At 43.3% G+C, this 20,013-nt stretch overlaps 1 protein-coding gene across 1 annotated transcript in view; it reads right to left on the bottom strand.

Moving 5' to 3' along the window:
- The window catches only part of LOC126260631 (venom allergen 3-like), a 178,901-nt gene extending 162,014 nt beyond the window's left edge, over positions 1–16,887 (bottom strand). Inside the window, exon 1 of the mRNA XM_049957970.1 lies at positions 16,763–16,887. Within this exon, the coding sequence (XP_049813927.1) occupies positions 16,763–16,887 (125 nt within the window). The remainder of the gene's footprint in view (positions 1–16,762) is intronic.
- Between the last annotated feature and the right edge of the window lie 3,126 nt (positions 16,888–20,013).

Here is a 20,013-nt window from a genome sequence, read left to right as displayed (position 1 = left end):
TGTCAGTACACTGTTGTCCATAGCGGGAGTAACAGCGAAGTTGTTATTTTAAAAAGCAGTGAATTAACTACGATGAAGAGGTAGGTTGTTTTCCGCTTCTGCTCCTACGTACATAAATACTGTAACAAGGAATAACCGCCGGAACTTCGCAAGAGATTTGTAAACAACGCTACACAGCATTGAGTCACTGATTTAAGGTCACCTGCTCAGGAGTTATGAGCCTCGCGAAACGATGAGTGGATGACGACACTAGTAACAAAAAAGTATCACAACATAAACTGACATTTATGGGGCCTCAGCGGTAATAGTGGTTTTGGGCAGGTTTCTCGCAACGCCTTAAAGTATCAAGAACTTGGAAGCATCATACCACAATGATAAAATGTGTTATATTGGCGGACGCAAATATGACTTAAATGTGCAACGTACGAACATAATTTCAACACATTCTTACCTTCGCCGTACCACAATCAGATTATCACCTTCCGGCCTATAGCAGGCTTCGCGCTACGTTACAGACGAATGTCACAGCACTACAGGTGAAAATAAATGAAATATAGTTCTAACGGTGACGTCACAGGTCAAAGCAGAAACCCATTCCAACTATTTCTATGCAAGTCTAACAGTACCATAAAAGCTACTATCAACAAGATGAAACTGAAGTTATTTTGGACACAAAGTACTCGTAAGATGTCAGACTGTGACATGCAAACAGAATCAGAGGCAACGTCTATGTAATGTACGTCACACTTCAAAGAACAAGAAATACCGGCTCTGCAACTAATTTGTAGTTTTCTAGTAGTCGCCTTATCCTCCAGACGACGTAGATGTTCGGCTTCGTGCAGGGCCCACAAGAAATCAATGTCGATGAAAAGTACCCGATAAAGGTCTTGAGTTTGTCGTGTGGTCTCGACAGATTGCTTGCATTTATATGCATAGTTAAGAATTATTGAAGTCATCTGAAATACGAGTAGTTATTCGCTCCCCGCCGGTGACGGCACTGTCACATGGTCAGACGTACGCGCTGCGGCCTCTTTAGCATGGCTCTCGTCAAAGAATAAACCAATCGCTCTTTCACTGGCTCCTACTCATGTCCCCGGTCTCAGACAATAAAAGATTCAATTTTTTGTAAACAACAAATAATGAATCAAGTAAAATTGCAGATATCTTACCACAGTTGGCGCATTGTACTGCAAAGGGAAGTATTCCATGGCTGATAGAACGTGCTGAAAAAATAAAAATATCAGTTAATTGCATCTGGCGCTTCACAAATTCTCAAAAAAGGTATGAACATTGTACATACAAGGAAGGGAGAGATTTACATTTTGCTTTGTGACTTAAGTGAAATCACTATCGCCTTAGCCGCTGGTAAAGAAACATTCAACATACTCCTTAACATTTAATTCTTCCGAAGATCAGTAGCATTCTGGGTAGGTACACTAAGTTCCAGACAACCATGCATTTTGACCCTCTCGTTGTAGCACTATTGGTTTCCGAAAATTCAATAATTTCTTCCAAATCACTTAAAGGGCAGATGTACTTCATTACAAATGAAACTTCCTGCATTTATTATTGTTATGGACTGCCATAGGGCCATTTCTAGTAATATGAGAGTCAATGTTTCAAATGAGATGCAGTGTTCAGGTTGATGTTAATTATGCTGTATCAGACGCGTCACTCTGAGCGCTTGCATATGTACTTTCGTGTTACGTTTGTTGATGTCTTGTGTGACCTCGCTATAGATCTACTACTGACCTGCGAATTGTTGTAGCGAGTAAGGTACTTATAAATCACATGTGTGTGAAATCTTATGGGACTTAACTGCTAAAGTCATCAGTCCCTAAGCTTATACAATACTTAACCTAAATTATCCTAAGGACACATACACACACACCCGAGGGAGGCCTAACCTCCGCCGGGACCAGCCGCACAGTCCATGACTGCAGTGCCTCTGACCACTCGGCTAATAATGCGCGGCAAGGTACTTATAAGAACAGTTACGAGTAACTAGCGAGTTTATCAAAAACCTCTTGAAAATAAGAAAGAATATTATACATCATACAACTTTAACAAGAGTCATGCGGTGTGCATGGGGCGTAGTTGAGTGTTTACAAACCTGGAGTCAGCTTTCCTAAGAGACGGGAGGGAGTGAAGAGGTCATAACAGGATATTTCCTACCTCGAAAAAGTTTTGGTTTAGATTTTACAATATTATTTCAGACAAATTTCGATATGGGTTGCTCAGCAAAGCCACTTAACCTATGCTTGGAATTATGTACGAGACAGTATTTTAAGCAATTTATTTTCATTGTATTACGATGTCAACTGATCTCTCGATGAATAAACGAACCCAGTCATCATGGGTGAGCAAGACTCTGCAACACAATATTTACTGTTTTAACTATCCATGGAAAACAAAGCTGCTACCGATAGAGCTCATGTAAAGATGCTAAAAATATAGTCACACAGAACCTTCATTCTCATGCAGTATGTATCTTACCTGAGATGATCTAATAGAAATGAACAAGGAAGAGGACAACAATAACTGACATAGGTGTTGTAAAACCCCAGATCAGACGCACTTTTCCATTTACAAGCTACGGTTGGAACAATTTTCAGCTGTCATTATTTCTTATTAAACTCGTGTGAAACTACACTTGTCCTGAATTGTATGATTAATGTTGTGGAAGGCAAACACGATCGGAACGGACTTGAGGAAACAAAACTGCTGCTAGTTAACATGACACTTCGCGACTGCGCCAACTATTTTTTATTTTTGTGTTCACTAGAGCATTCAGTTTTTTCGCCCAGGTTACTTGCGAAGCCTTATGAGCTACAATACGTGGCAATATTCTTTAAAGCTATTATTTCACAGACACCAGGGAGTCGCCAGTGTCAGTTACATTTGGAAGAACATGAGTTTCACACCGTTAAATTGTAATGACCTATATTTTCATTCCCTTTGTAACTGTATGAGCTGACTACATTCAAAAACAAGTGCAATCTTTAGCTGGGTATTAAGTCCCTATTGTCATGGGCGTTAGCTAAGCGCTCGATTCCACCCGTCTGCTTTGACGCATGACATCAACACGTGGGAAAGCCTTGTAGCGTTACAAAACGGCGAGTATGTCGTCACTACATACACACTGCAAGAAAGCTAACAAAAATACAAATCCAGCAACGTCTCACTCCAATAATAAAATGAAACTAACAGGACAACAGCGGGAAATATGGGTTTAGGGCGGGTACAAGATAAATTAATACTAAAAACTGCACCATCCTAAAACAAATATTATCCAAAAAAACTCAACGACGCTACAGCACCAAAACTAACAGGAATCTTACACTTAAACTATATATATAAATAACAAAGCCCACGGTAACACAAAACCAATGTATGCTATTCTGAAAAGCGGTATCTGACATTTCCCTTTACCTATCTAGCTCAAACGAAGCCCCCTACAAAAAACCCAAATACCTGCAACTCCGAAGAGTGGAATTGGACATTCCTGTTAAAACACATGAACGTTGAACGCCTCACTCCACTAATAAAATGAAACTATCAGAACAACTGCGGGAAATAGGGATTTAAGGCGGAGACAAGCTAAATAAATAATACAAAACGCTGCACCACCCAAAAAAAATCTCACCTTACGACGTAACATTATGTAGTATTATTTTCTCGTTTCTTAGAATAACTGTTCGGTCCTGACCATTTATTACCAATCAGAGAATTTAATATTGTTACTACTCTTTGTTATTGAGTTTTTCCTTTTTATGCTGGCTCCCATATCCTCCCAAATGTTACATCAGCAGGAAGAACATAGCGTGTTCGAAAACATCTGTGGGTCCCCGTCCGACAAGTTAATCAAAGGAAAGAGTACAAAGAACCGATTTTTTTTAATTTCAAAATATTTTCTCTGGCATTCATTCAAACCGCAAGACAGTAATGCAAGATAAAACCACGGACGTGACAAATCGAAAAACAGAAACATTTTCTTGTGACTGTTCTTTGAGTCTAGTGACTCATGTGGTTTCACCACTGCTTACTCAACTACACTTACCGCCCCGTTGTTGTCTAGGAGCCACAGCTGACTGTGCTTTGTGTACGCTGCGAGATAACACGAGAACGCACTGACTTTCGAGACTGGCAGGCGGTTGGCCACGTGACTGCAGACGACAGCTTCACCACCCGGGAGAGCCAACAGCGCCGCCTGGTTCGCAGAAAACGTTTGGGACTCACACCTTCTCACTCCCTTTACATCTGACACGTCTTGCCAGAGACGAAAATCGAATTTTGCATTTTCGCTGACGTGTTGTCATTTCGGGCTTGAATCGGTTGTGCTAGTCTGGCCAAATATAGGTTTTCAGAGATTATCAGAACCTTAGTAATTTTTTTTTAAAGATTTCGATTTCCGTATAGATGCCACTGAAATCGTTAGAAGAAAAAGGAGGAGATTGTTGTTAAGAATGTGGGCGAGGATATCTACTCACTCATTACTCGTTCCAGTATAATGCGTATGTAGCCTCTTTTAGCTGGAAGCAAGTTAGTTATTTCCTAGGATTTCTATCGTGCATCATCTTCAAGTAATGTGAGTCATAGTTATTTGATAGTTGCCTTTGTTTGTGAAGCTGAAGATCAGGTGTATGGATAGGGAGTACAGTTGTTTTCTGCCCTCTTGCGTTGATATTTTGTGCATTATATAGGCTGTTAAATCTTAATAAATACATTGTTAGTGGACTTCCACATTCTCCTCGTGAATTTCATATCGAGATTTTCCCGACATTTTCTTCTGTCGTCCCAAGTTACCACCTATTCCAAGCCTTCACAAGCCTGCAGCAAACGGTGTTACGTACTGTATATGACACCATTTAACTCTATTTTCCTCTCCAGATGTCTTTCCGCAGTAGCTGCATTACTAAAGCCTGTAATTTTCAGCCTCAAAAGGCAAGTTGACGAGCAGTGCATACACTAACACGTGCAGTATATTTCTTTGAATTAGTATCAAGGACGCTCCTCACTTTATGCTCAATTATTACGCTCTTATCTTACAGACGGTGGCATATCCCCTCTTTCGCTCGTTTTTCGATAAATTCTTATGGGTTTTTTACCTTGAACGGATTACACTCGTATGTCCATTACGCGGATGATTCCCACAAGGGAGAATCAAGTTACATTATAGTTTTCAGTTGCACGTTAATTTGCAAGGCATAAATATCTTTATAACTAGTTGACTGTGTTTCATTTGCTCTATCGTGACCGAAGAAGAGGTAGTTCGATGAAAAAGGTGTACAGTAAATCTCTTTGAGAGGGGTAGTTATCAAGGACCAAGAAAAATCAGATGCGTAGTACCTGATCTTCACCCAGCCTTGAAGTACCTTCATATACAAGCAGAAAACTTAAAATTGACTGAAACCTCCCATGATTCACGTTAATTATTACAGCTATCTTAAAAAGGAAAATTTGAAGACTGTTCCATTTTCAGCCACGTTTTGGAAATAGCCCTACAAATTTGACGCAGTGGCTGCTCCTTCCCCCCGATCGAGGTCTACAGTCCCTCATACAAGTTGTAGCTACTTGTTATCGCGTCATCTCGCCGAAGCTATGTTGCGTTATGCGGACCACATTTCCACACTGCTGCGTTATGCGACACTCCTGTAGCTTCCAGCGTCGACGTCTTCGTACCCCTACACCCTCTCACATTCCACCAAGCCACTTACCCAGATATGAAGCTATTTGACATCAGTGTCTGCAGCGACACGCAGAAGCTCCCCACATCGACAACAGCACCACATCTTTATCTACAGTTTAAATGACACCGTAGTGAGACATCAGTGGCCGCGCTACACACTTTTCTTAAGCACAATGAACATATTTCGGAACAAGTCTGTTTTCAGAAGTCGACACGAAACAAATAAAGGTAAGAGCACGTGTATTATATTGGTGATCTAGTCACGCAAAAATTAACTGACTGTAACAAAACCCCACAAAAAATGTAGAGCACTGAAATTCCGGGTATACATCTATCTAGGTAACGTATTTAAGTGATTAACATTGCAAGATCACAGGTTAATGTAAGCACGAGATAAACCATTGGTTGGTTGGTTGGTTTGGGGAAGACCAGACAGCTTGGTCATCGGTCTCATCGGATTAGGGAAGGATGGGGAAGGAAGTCGGCCGTGCCCTTTTAAGAGGAACCATCCCGGCATTTGCCTGGAGTGATTTAGGGAAATCACGATAAACCATTGCAAATGTGAAATGCTGGTATGTTGATAACTGGTGTAACCACCAGAATATTGAATACAAGCATGGAAACGTGCATGCATTGTGTTGCACATGTGCCGGATGTCAGCTTTTGGGATGGAGATCCACACCTGGTGCACTTTCTCGCTCAATACAGGGACGGTTAATGCTGTTTTTGGATGACGCAGGAATTGGTGTCTGATGATGTCCCATATGTGCTCGAGTGGAGACAGATCTGGTGATCGATCAGGCAAGGCAATGTGTCGACTTTTTTAGAATTTCTTGGGCTACAACAGCGGTATGTGGGCCAGCGTTATGCTGTTGGAAACACCTCATGGAATGCTGTTCAGGAATGGCAGCACAACAGATGATTCACGAGATTGGCGTACAAAATTGCGGCCAGGGCTCGTGGGGTAACTATGAGAGTGCTCCTGCTCTCATACGAAATTGCACCCCACACCATAAACACCCAGATATAGGTCCAGTGTTCCTAGCACGCAGACAGTTTTGTTGCACGTCCTAAACCTGCCACGTTCTAACTAACACGTGGCAATCACTGGCACCGAGGCAGAACCATCTTTCATCAGGAAACACAACAGACCTCTACCTTGCCCTCCAAAGAGCTCTCGCTTCACGTACTAAAGTCGCAAGTGGTGGTGGCTTGGGGTCAGTGGAATGCACGCTACAGGATGTCTGTCTTGGAATTGTCCTTGAACTAACCGATTTTTGATAGTTCGTTGTGTCGCTGTGGTGCCAACTGCTGGTGAAATTGTTGCTGCAGACGCAGTACGATACGCCAGAGCCATACACCGAACACGATGGTCTTCTCTCTCGTCAGTGCCACGCGGCCGTCTGGTGCCCCGTCTTCTTGCGACCATATATTCCCATGACCACCGCTGCCAACAATTACACACAGTAGCTACATTCCTGCAAAGTCTTCCTGCAGTATCGCAGAAGGAACATCCAGCTTCTCGTACTCCTATTACACGACCTGCCTCAAATTCAGTGAGCTGCTGATATTGGTGTCTTTACAATTAATAAAATATTCCGGGCTATTATGTCGTGGTCGAAGGGATTTCACTTCAAAACCTCGCGTTTCGTCCCCATCTGCGCAGGACGTTTTTAAGGGGGATCGTAGCTTTGTTGAATGTCCGATTCACAACCTGGCTCGGTATGAACTGCAGCAAAATTCCGCTTCCGCGCAGTGGCGTGACGTCACATCTTTTGAGTACGCAAACGCAACTGGCCGTTGTTGATTGCCGTCATCCACTGTTACCTTCATCCTGTGGTGGAGGACTGGTACACATATTCTTCAGCACCGGAATCTAAATTTCATTCAATTTCACGCCCTCCTTCTACCTATTAAAATTCCTTGAGTGTTTCACTATCTCTATGGCTTCTCTGAAGAGCCTTTCGTGGTATCCGTTTGTGGCTGCCAGTACTTGAGTCCGGCCGAAATGCGTGTGGTGGTCTCCTGGCTGTAAAGCATGTTTCGCAACAGCTGATCTGTCAATCTGCCCACTTCTGCAGTTGCCCTTGTGCTCTTCGAATCGTTATTTGACAGGTTTTTTTTTGGTAGTACCTACGTACACCTCCCCACAACTACTCGGAATCCTATAAATTCCAGCTTTCTTCCAGCGGTTGGCGAGCCGATTTTTGATGATCTTGTATCTTCCGTGTTGGAATGTAAATTATCGTGATATTCCGCTTTCTCAAGATTTTTCCTATCCGCTCAATCACGACCTTAATGATTGGCAGGAAAACTTTCGATTTCACCGGCGCTTGAGCGTTACTACGATTTCTACGCGGCGGTCTTAACGCTGTTTTAACCTCAGCGAACGAATAACCATTCTTCAGCAACCTAGTGGTGACATGTTTTAATTCTGCGTTTAACATCTCTGGTTCACAGACTTTCCTTGCTCTACTCACCAACGTTTTTATGACGCTTCACATTTGTTGTGGGTGGTGGCTCGAATCCAGGTGGAGATAACGGCCTGTGTGCGTGGTTTTTCGATAAACTGTGTGGCCCAAACTACCATCTTCTTTCTTTAAAACTAGTACACCAAGAAAATTTAATCTTCCGGCTGCCTCCTCCTCCTTAGCAAACTGAATCTTCGGATTGATCCCATTCAGATGTTGGTGAAAAAGATCCACTTCCTCCCAGCCATGCCGCCACAAAACAGACGTATCAACCAAGTGATGGAACCAAATATTGGGTGTCTTGTTCGCAGTTTCCAATGCCTTTTTCTCCATTTTTCCATAAAGAAGTTCGCTATAACCGGGTTTAATGGGCTCCTCATAGCGATACCATCCGCCTGTTAATAGAAATCTTCGTTCCATTTGAAGTACGTGGAGATGAGGCAATATTTAAACAATTCTGCAACATCGGAAGGAAAAATAAGATTCAGCTATTGCAACACTTCGTTGAGTAGAACCATAATGAATAGCGGCACCACATCAAGACTAATATGTCGTCTGGCTGTACCACTACGCCACTTAATTTACTGATAATATGTGCCGAATTCTTGATATGCGAATCCGATCGGCCCACGTACGCTTGTAATAATGTCGTCAAGAACTTGACAATCTAATAAGTGGGCGAACTAGTAGCACTCACTATAGGCCTTAGAGGAACATGTTCTTTGTGCACCTTCGGCAATCTGTAAAGTCTTGGTGCCATCGTAACTGAATTGAATAGACTTTTCTGAACGCTCTGTTTGACAGATGACTTCTTTATCAACTGCGTAACTGTTCTAAGAACTTTGTCAGTGGGGTCTTTACTTAGTTTCCTTTATGTTCGCGGATCTAATAAGTCGTTAATCTTACTATAATAGCCGGTCACATTCAAGACAACCGTTGCATTTCCCTTGTCAGCGTGGAGAATGATAACCCTATTGTCCTCATTCAGGCGCTTTAAGGCATTCCTCTCACCCACAGTTAAATTACGTTTTGGAGACTTTGCGTGAGACAATACTCTTACAGCTTCTATACAGATTTCTTCAGCTGTAACCTTGTCCACACTACGGATGCCTGCTTCTAACTGGCTATTATTTCTTCCGTGGGCACAATTCGCAGGCTAATGGCAAAGCACAGATCTCTCGTCGTCAGGTAACGAACGAAAATGGTTCAAATTGCCCTGAGCACTATGCGACTTAACTTCTGAGGTCATCAGTCGCCTAGAACTTAGAAGTAATTAAACCTAACTAACCTAACGACATCACACACATCTATGCCCGAGGCAGGATTCGAACCTGCGACCGTAGCGGTCGCTCGGCTCTAGACTGTAGCGCCTAGAACCTCGCGGCCACTCCGGCCGGCGGTAACGAACGTCCGGATAAATTGATAACGGTGCGGGAAGCGTCTAAATGGTGGATCCTCTTATTAGGTTGCAAGTTATCACATTTCTTTTTCTGTCTATTAGACGTTGTCAGCGTACACATTCTAAAACAATCGTGCAACAGGCTGTCAGTTCTATCCCAGTCACACTGCACAATTTATTGCTGACAGTGATATGGAGAGACATTAACTCACAGTCTGTGCTTGCCAGGTCCCGGCGGGTCTGTTGAATCCGCTCTCGTAGTAAAGCCTGTTCACTCCGTGTGAACATCCGCTGCGCCTTGGCCGAGTGGCATAGTTGCTTAACCCCCAAGAACTTCGGAATAACACCGACCGCTCTGCAACGAGACAGACATGTGAAGGAACACAGGAGGTGCACTCTCTTCTTCTGGGGGCCTTCCATGCGTCGCACATTTCTTGACTTCTCCTCCCCGTAGAGGCGTGTCATTGAAAAAAGTAAACTTTCATGGCCAGAATTATCACATTTAATAAAATATTCCCGGCTGTTATGCCGTAGTCGAAGGGATTCCACATCAAAACCCCATCAGGGAAGCGAGACGTCATAAAAACGTTGGCGAATAGAGCAAGCAAAATCTGTCAACCAGAGCTATTTGACGCAGAATTAAAACTACTGCATTGCTCAAGAATGGTTATTTGTTCGCCGAGCTGAAAAGAGCGTTAAAACCTCCGCCTAGAAATCACAGTGATGCTCAAGCGCCGGTTAAATCGAAGGTTTCCTTGCCATTCATTAAGGACGTGACTGACCGCATAGGAATAATCTTGAGAAAGCGGAATATCGCGGTAATTTACACAGACAAACGGTAGATACAAGATCACCCAAAATCGGTCAAGGATGCTCGCCAACCGCTGGAAAAAAGCTGGAATTTATAGGATTCCGTGTAGTTGTAGGAAGGTGTACGTGGGTACTACAAAAAGAACTGTCAAAATACGACTAGAAGAGCACAAGGGCAATTGCAGAAGACTGACAGATCAGCTCTTGCGGAACTTGCCTTTCAACCAGGAGATAACCACATTCATTTTGGCCGGACTCAAGTACTGACAGCCACAAACGGATACCAGGAAAAGCTCTACAGAGAGGCCGTAGATATTGTGAAACAGCGCAGGAATTGTAATAGGAAGGTGGAGGGCGTGAAATTGAATCAAATTTGGATTCCGGTGCTGAAGAAGATGTGTACCAGTCCTCCACCATAGGATGACGGTAACAGTGGACGGAAGCTCGCGAAAGGAAGCGGAATTTTGCTGTAGTCAATAGCGAGCCAGGGTATGAATCGGACACTCAACAAAGCTACGATCCCCGTTTAAAATGTCCTACGCAGATGAGGACGAAACGTCAGGTTTAAAGTGAAATCCCTTCGATTACGGCATAACAGCCCGGAAAACTTTATTAATTGTGACGATTCCGACCGTGAAAGTTTACATTTTACAATGATATCTTTGTCGCCTTACTCATCACGTCCAATTTCCAAGGTAAGGGCCGCATGGAGTGGCCGCGCCGTTTAAGGCGTCATGTTACGGACTGCACGGTCTCTCCCGCCGGAGGTTCGAGTCCTCCCTCGGGCATGGGTGTATTGTGTTGTTCTTAGCATAAGTTAATTTAAGTAGTGTGTAAGTCTAGAGACTGATGACTTCCGCAGTTTGGTCCCTTAGGAATTTCACACACATTTCAACATTCTCTAAGGTAACTAACGCTTACGAGCGTTACAGCGTTTATTTAAAGCAAAAGTGATTGCATCCTCATAGTGACCGTACTAGCACCACTCCCACGCGGCTGGCGTGAAGTCTGAACAGATATCACCTTTCAGATAGGGAAAACCCCTACCAACTTTCGTCTGTGTCGACAACTCCTTCTTGGTGTTACATTTTTTTTTTTTTTTTTTTTTTTTGTCATTGTATGTGCATTCAAGAGCATCTAACCAATGATAGGACCCGTAATCGTTAACTATAGTGTACACTTTTGGGAAAAGGAGGTAGTAATAAAGATAACAATGAGGCAAGAAGCATCACGTCTCATGAACAGCTGACAATCTCAAACGCTCAACCATAAGGGATTCTGTTTTATATTAACGGCGATTCACACAAATTACTCATCGCTGTTGCGACGTAAGGCAATATTCCTTTAGACATGCTTTTAAAAAAATCAGCTCTCATATTTCGTTGTACGCTAGTAAGTTTTCTAGCCTTTAAAATGGTAAGTATTAGACTGAAGAGAAACAGGACAGCTGACAGCGCTGTTATTCTGCTGCCACTATAGTGTATCCCGTTAACGTATAATATACGAAGTACCCTCCGCCTTGTGCTGTACAGTGACTTGAAGAGTATGCCTTTAGCCTAACACTAAGTCGCGTAGGAAATGGAGGTGTGAAGCGTATAATGAAATGAACGAAACGAGGGCGACCTAGTATTTGATCGAACGGTTTCTGAATCTTTTTTAACTGTAAACTATACACTTTACTTGCACTGTTCTTTTCTTGTCCCCTAAAACGAATGAGTTCCATTCAGAATGTTAATGCTACTTGCAGCGTGGAACGTGATCAACAGACAGTTAACACGTAATAACGCGAGCTGTGTTTAAATGGATAGCCACGCGTTTCGCCATGTTCACGCATGCACTTGCCACAGCAAGTCTGTAAGAGAGCTGTGATGCTGAGGCATTATGGTTGGATCGCGGCACCACCGTGTTCGTGATTCCGCCCTGGTAGAACAAAATGAAAAGGAAGATTAGAGCAATGACGAGCCAACAATTAGGTTATTAGACACGGGCGATAGAACTAAGCTGTCTGAGGGAGCAGCAGCATTGTATTTCAGGCGTACTACCGTGTGAAATCTGTGCTCTGAATGAAATCCTTGTAGACAACATTTTTCAGATCAGCTAGAAGATCATATGGATGAATTATACGATCACCTCCAATGGACAGGAAAGCCTGGAGGATTATAGTGCGTGCTAGCAGAACACAATCAAAGCTTGTAAGTAAAATACTTCAGCAAAGGTAGAATATAAAACCTACAATTTATTAATATCGATTAAAAACCCACTTATCATATTTGGTACAGTTTCATAGTCAGTTATCGTTTACCGAAGCATAGTCGATCGCGACACCTGCCAGCAAACCGTACAAGCCCATTCAAGGTTTATATCAAGCGAATTCCATATTTTTCTTACAGTTAACCAAAATCTGTGAGAACAGCACAACATTACTCAATTAGCCAACTCCAAAACTGTATCACGTATTAACAACAGAAAGAGTTATGGAGCAAAAAAATTCAATTAAACAGCTGTTCCGAAAAGTAATATTTATTCAACAGATGATGGACAGATCTTATTCTACATACACAGCTGTAACGCAAAATCGTCAGTTGATACGATGTTACTAAAATATAAATCATTATATCAAATTCTCCATAGCTTCGAAAGTATTACAGATTCACAAAAATCTAAGAGCAGTTTAGGAATCAGCACGAAAATTCATTAAGATCAGACGCTTTACAAATCAGTTCTTAACTGTTTCAAATTTCTTAAAATGAAATTTTTGTTTTAGTTAATTAGATGGCAGACAGGTTTGCATAAATATTAGAGGACTCTATCACATTAATATACTTTCAAAGAAATATAATTGCAACAGAAATACTGTTTTAACTTTACACTAAAATAAGTTAAAGTAGCGCCAACCTTTAAGCTTCTCAGTTCTACATTTTATTAAATGTATGTATATATTTCGATCTGTGAGATCACATCCCTGAAACTGGTAGGCAGAGAAAGTCTTTATGCAGGGTGGTCCATTGATAGTGACCGGGCCAAATACCTCACGAAATAGGCATCAAACGAAAAGACTACAAAGAACGAAACTCGTCTAGCTTGAAGGGGGAAACCAGATACCGCTACGGTTGGCCCGCTAGATGGCGCTGCCATAGTCAAACGGATATCAGCTGCGTTTTTTAAATAGGAACCCCCATTTTTTATTACATATTCGTATAGTACGTAAAGAAATATGAATGTTTTAGTGGGACCACTTTTTTAGCTTTGTGATAGATGGCGCTGTAATAGCCACAAACGTATAAGTACGTGGTATCACAAAACATTCCGCCAATACGGACGGTATTTGCTTCATGATACATTACCTGCGTTAAAATAGACCGTTTACCAATTGCGGTAAAGGTCGAGATCGTGTTGATGTATGGCAGTTGCGATCAAAATGCTCAACGGGCGTGTGCTATGTATGCTGCTCGGTATCCTGGACGACATCATCCAAGTGTCCGGACCGTTCGGTGGATAGTTACGTTATTTAAGGAAGCAAGAAGTGTTCAACCACATGTGAAACGTCAACCACGACCTACAACAAATGATGATGCCCAAGTAGGTGTTTTAGCTGCTGTCGCGGCTAATCCGCACATCAGTAGCAGACAAATTGCGCGAGAATCGGGAATCTGAAAAAGGTCGGTGTTGAGAATGCTACATCAACATCGATTCCACCCGTACCTTATTTCTATGCACCAGGAATTGCATGACGACGACTTTGAACGTCGTGTACAGTTCTGCTATTGGGCACAAGAGAAATTACGGGACGAGGACAGATTTTTTTTTCTATTAGGCAACGAAGCGTCATTCACCAACAGCGGTTACGAAAACCAGCATAATATGCACTATTGGGCAACGGAAATTCCACGATGGTTGCGACAAGTGGAACATCAGCGGCCTTGGGTGGTTAATGTACGGTACGGCATTATGGGAGGAAGGATAATTGGCCCCCATTTTATCGATGGCAATCTAAGTGGTGCAATGTATGCTGATTTCCTACGTAATGTTCTACTAATGGTACTACAAGATGTTTCACTGCATGACAATGGCGACGTACTTTCAATACGATGGATGTCCGGCACATAGCGTGCGTGCGGTTGAAGCGATATTTTTTATTTTTGAATAGCATATTTCACGACAGGTGGATTGGTCGTCGAAGCACAGTACCATGGCCGGCGCGTTCACCGGATCTGACGTCCTCGGATTTCTTTCTGTGGGAAAAGTTGAAGGATATTTGCTTTTGTGATCCACCGACAACGCCTGACAACATGCGTCAGCGCATTGTCAATGCATGTGCGAACATTATGGAAGGCCAACTACTCGCTGTTCAGAGGAATGTCGTTACACGTATTGCCAAATGCATTGAGGTTGACGGACATCATTGTGACCATTTATTGCATTAATGTGGTATTTTCAGGTAATCATGCTGTAACAGCATGCGTTCTCAGAAATGATAATTTCACAAAGGTACATGTATCATAATGGAACTACCGAAATAAAATGTTCAAACGTACCTACGTTCTGTATTTTAATTTAAAAAACCTACCTGTTACCAACTGTTCGTCTAAAATTGTGAGCCATATATTTGTGACTATTACAGCGCCATCTATCACAAAGCGAAAGAAGTGGTCCAACTGAAACATTCATATTTCTTTACGTACTACACGAATATGTCATAAAAAATGGGGGTCCCTGTTTAAAAAAACGCAGTTGATATCCGTTTGACCTATGGCAGCGCCATCTAGCGGGCCAAACGTAGCGCCATCTGGTTTCCCCCTTCAAGCTAGACAAGTTTTTTCGTTTGACGCTTATTTCGTGAGATGTTTGGCCCGCTCACGATCAATGGACCACCCTATATATATATATATATATATATATATATATATATATATATATATATATATTGTGTGTGTCGGTGTGTGAGTGTGTGTGTGTTAAGTGTAAGCAGTGACTAAGGAGTGACCAGTAAAGCAATACGAACATAACAGCCTAGCAGCATTTTTTTGGGATTAATTGTTAATTCGTTTAGACATGTGTACAGAGTGATTCTTACTAACGTAATTTAAGGTAACATATATGGGTTCAAAAATGTCATGAAATGCCACAGAAGTGCATGACGTCACCACACATGCAGCTGTAGGGCTTGTCGATCCTACCCTGGCCAGTAGGAAGTAGTGCTCCGCAGAGTTACTCTTTTTTCGAACACTTTCTGTAAATGTGATCTTTTGTAAACGTAGAAAATATAAAATTGTTGTCCTCGCTGAGGTTTGTGTTCCTTTCCTTTTGTCCTTTTTTTTTGTTTACGCACTTTATATAGTAAAGAAAACGTAGATAACCTACTGGTAACAAAGCAGTTCGGAAGCTGATACTCATTTGCTTGTGACTCAATACGCTAGGTTTTGTTGTACTGTACTTTGCAGTAAACCAGTGGAGACTGTGAGACAGATAAATCAAATAATTAATCTTACCTCAGTGTAGACAGGCAGCTGTCTAATACGAGGCTAAAAAACACAGCCTACCACACTCAAGAGTCGAACCCTGAACCACAAGCTTTAAAGTCGCGCGCGCGGGCCCAGAGCCACTACGACGTGAATACTTAGTTTGGGTTGGTGTGATGAGGTGCGACAGTCCGAAAGGCTCAACTGCTGCGCGTGCGTCATCTTGTGACGTCACATATTCGACATTTGTCATCAAATTCAAATGGCTCTGAGCACTATGGGGCTTAACATCTGAGGTCATCAGTCCCCTAGAACTTAGAACTACTTCAACCTAACTAACCTAAGGACATCACACACATCCATGCCCGAGGCAGGATTCGAACCTGCGACCGTAGCAGCAGCGCGGTTCCGGACTGAAGCGGCTAGAACCGCTCGGCCACAACGGCCGGCATTTGTCATCAGCATTTGCTGTATTTCCCGACATTTGCTGCCCCATGTGTCCCATATTAAATTACTTGTCTCAGCGTCATCTACGTCGTTTCGGAGATTTTAAAACGTTAATAAGAATCACCCTGTATCTACAAAAAGCAATGTAAACAACGCGTAATTAATTTGTTTACTATACCCCCTACAATAATATTGTTGCATGCATGACGTAATTAAATTTTTTTATTGTTTATCACCTCGTTTTTGGATGACATCTGACACAATTTTGTGTAAATGATCTCTGATCCAATAAAGGAACCAACTATTGATGTGTGTGAACAAGTGTTCTGCTCTGGAAATGCAGCGGGAAGTTTGGTTACAACCATATACAGAGAGCCGTACCTAACTGATGGTGTTCCCGCAACATGAAGCGAAAGAAGCATCCCCTTGTAGTCAGCGTTGTAACTGTCTGTCTGCAGGCGGTGTAAGCCAGGAGATAACGAGGTACCGGCTGTCAGAAGCAGAGCTCCCGTGCAGTTGTCTGGCCTGTGCTCGGAGCAGCTGGCGTGACACCTCATTAAGGCGGCCGCGGCGCCGTCCTCTCGGTGGACAATCGGTGCGCTCCTGCTCCATCCCTGGCGGAAAACGTCTGTCTCCGGGCTTAAAGGAGAGAGAGGTTCAAACCGACAGGGAACGCCAACTCTCGGCGAACTGCACACCCACGTGGCGAAATCATGTAATATCATTTCTCTGGCGTACTAGTTTCTACCTCTACACCTACATCTACACTCCTGGAAATTGAAATAAGAACGCCGTGAATTCATTGTCCCAGGAAGGGGAAACTTTATTGACACATTCCTGGGGTCAGATACATCACATGATCACACTGACAGAACCACAGGCACATAGACACAGGCAACAGAGCATGCACAATGTCGGCACTAGTACAGTGTATTTCCACCTTTCGCAGCAATGCAGGCTGCTATTCTCCCATGGAGACGATCGTAGAGATGCTGGATGTAGTCCTGTGGAACGGCTTGCCATGCCATTTCCACCTGGCGCCTCAGTTGGACCAGCGTTCGTGCTGGACGTGCAGGCCGCGTGAGACGACGCTTCATCCAGTCCCAAACATGCTCAATGGGGGACAGATCCGGAGATCTTGCTGGCCAGGGTAGTTGACTTACACCTTCTAGAGCACGTTGGGTGGCACGGGATACATGCGGACGTGCATTGTCCTGTTGGAACAGCAAGTTCCCTTGCCGGTCTAGGAATGGTAGAACGATGGGTTCGATGACGGTTTGGATGTACCGTGCACTATTCAGTGTCCCCTCGACGATCACCAGTGGTGTACGGCCAGTGTAGGAGATCGCTCCCCACACCATGATGCCGGGTGTTGGCCCTGTGTGCCTCGGTCGTATGCAGTCCTGATTGTGGCGCTCACCTGCACGGCGCCAAACACGCATACGACCATCATTGGCACCAAGGCAGAAGCGACTCTCATCGCTGAAGACGACACGTCTCCATTCGTCCCTCCATTCACGCCTGTCGCGACACCACTGGAGGCGGGCTGCACGATGTTGGGGCGTGAGCGGAAGACGGCCTAACGGTGTGCGGGACCGTAGCCCAGCTTCATGGAGACGGTTGCGAATGGTCCTCGCCGATACCCCAGGAGCAACAGTGTCCCTAATTTGCTGGGAAGTGGCGGTGCGGTCCCCTACGGCACTGCGTAGGATCCTACGGTCTTGGCGTGCATCCGTGCGTCGCTGCGGTCCGGTCCCAGGTCGACGGGCACGTGCACCTTCCGCCGACCACTGGCGACAACATCGATGTACTGTGGAGACCTCACGCCCCACGTGTTGAGCAATTCGGCGGTACGTCCACCCGGCCTCCCGCATGCCCACTATACGCCCTCGCTCAAAGTCCGTCAACTGCACATACGGTTCACGTCCACGCTGTCGCGGCATGCTACCAGTGTTAAAGACTGCGATGGAGCTCCGTATGCCACGGCAAACTGGCTGACACTGACGGCGGCGGTGCACAAATGCTGCGCAGCTAGCGCCATTCGACGGCCAACACCGCGGTTCCTGGTGTGTCCGCTGTGCCGTGCGTGTGATCATTGCTTGTACAGCCCTCTCGCAGTGTCCGGAGCAAGTATGGTGGGTCTGACACACCGGTGTCAATGTGTTCTTTTTTCCATTTCCAGGAGTGTATATTCCGCAACCCACATTACGGTGCGTGGCAGTAGGTAGTTGCTACTGAAGAAAGTCTTGCGTTTCCCGTTCCAGTTGAGAGTGGTGTGCGGGTATAGCGATCGTTGACAACCCTGCGCGTGAGCCCTAATCCGTCTAATTCAACCTTCTTGATTTTTTTCCACTGGACGTTCTCTGTCAGTCCAGGACGTTTCGAGACTGGATACGTAAAAATTAGAGAATCGTTAAGATTGGTTTTAATGCTTCACGTTTTCTTCATAGTCTTTCCCCAGTTGAGTACACCGCACAAAAGGTTCTTACGACCATGCGGAACTGTCAGGAAAGATCTTTTTTGGGACGTCGTTCTTCTCGCGAATCACATTGGTTTGATTGTCCGTTATGTCCTTCCTATAAATATGCACTAATCGTTTTGTAGTACGTTCCTATGGTAACACCATGTCTCGTTAACCATGATAATGTTTTCCAGAAAACAACATGAAAGGAGTGTACAGGGGCGCACTTGTATGTGTCACCAGACTAAGATAAGAATATTAATAAATTAAAATGAAACTAGTATACCATAAACGATGAAAGTCTCTGACAGGCTCGATAATGCGGATCGCTGAAGTATGCGATCGCAGAGCTAAAGATACTGCTAGTGTTGGAGTAAGACAGCGCTTGGCGCACTGTTGTGGGTAGTTGTCTGTGAGGGAAAGACAATGGAGTAGGCAGTTTTTGGGGTGTGCTGCGTGAAGCCACCAAGAGTTAGATTAATGTAGTTACGTCAATATTGTCGAACATGGAAGCAGAAGTCTTCATGCAAATAAGGTAAAGATGTTCAATAATTATGACTTCTGTTTTTGCAAGTGCCTTAGTATAGATGAGTTGGCTGATAATTTGTAATTGTTAAGTAACTCCAGATTGTGCGTTAACAGTTTTTATAAAACGGCTAATTAAATATTTCATTTTTATAATGCTTTTAAGATTTGTTAATAGAGCTATGCGTAATTTGATGATTTGCATTTATGTTGGATTAACGAAGTTAGATAATACTTGCTGTTTAAATCTCATTGTTTCTGGATGAGTTGTGAGAAATGTAGCTTCAATTGTCATATGTTTTTGAAAAGACAAACTTAACTTGCAAGATAATTATTCTAAAAGAACTGAGTGTTAGAAATTCAACATAATCAGTACCGCCTCCCACTCCAGGTCACATATTTTTCAAATAACTTGGATTTCCTTAAATCTTCTAATTTATCAGCCAAATGAATTTCATGTACATTTCAAGTCTTATGGCCAGCGAAGCACACTGCTTAGTCCGTAGTTAGCATATATATATATATATATATATATATATATATATATATATATATATATATATATATATATTGTGTTTCAAAAATGACCGGTATATTTGAAATGGCAATAAAAACTAAACGAGCAGCGATAGAAATACACCGTTTGTTGCAATATGCTTGGGACAACAGTACATTTTCAGGCGGACAAACTTTCGAAATTACAGTAGTTACAATTTTCAACAACAGATGGCGCTGCAAGTGATGTGAAAGAT

Source organism: Schistocerca nitens, chromosome 5 (assembly GCF_023898315.1).
Source record: "Schistocerca nitens isolate TAMUIC-IGC-003100 chromosome 5, iqSchNite1.1, whole genome shotgun sequence".
NCBI lineage: Eukaryota > Metazoa > Arthropoda > Insecta > Orthoptera > Acrididae > Schistocerca > Schistocerca nitens.
Note: the sequence above shows the minus strand (reverse complement) of the source record. Positions and strands in the feature narration are given on the sequence as shown.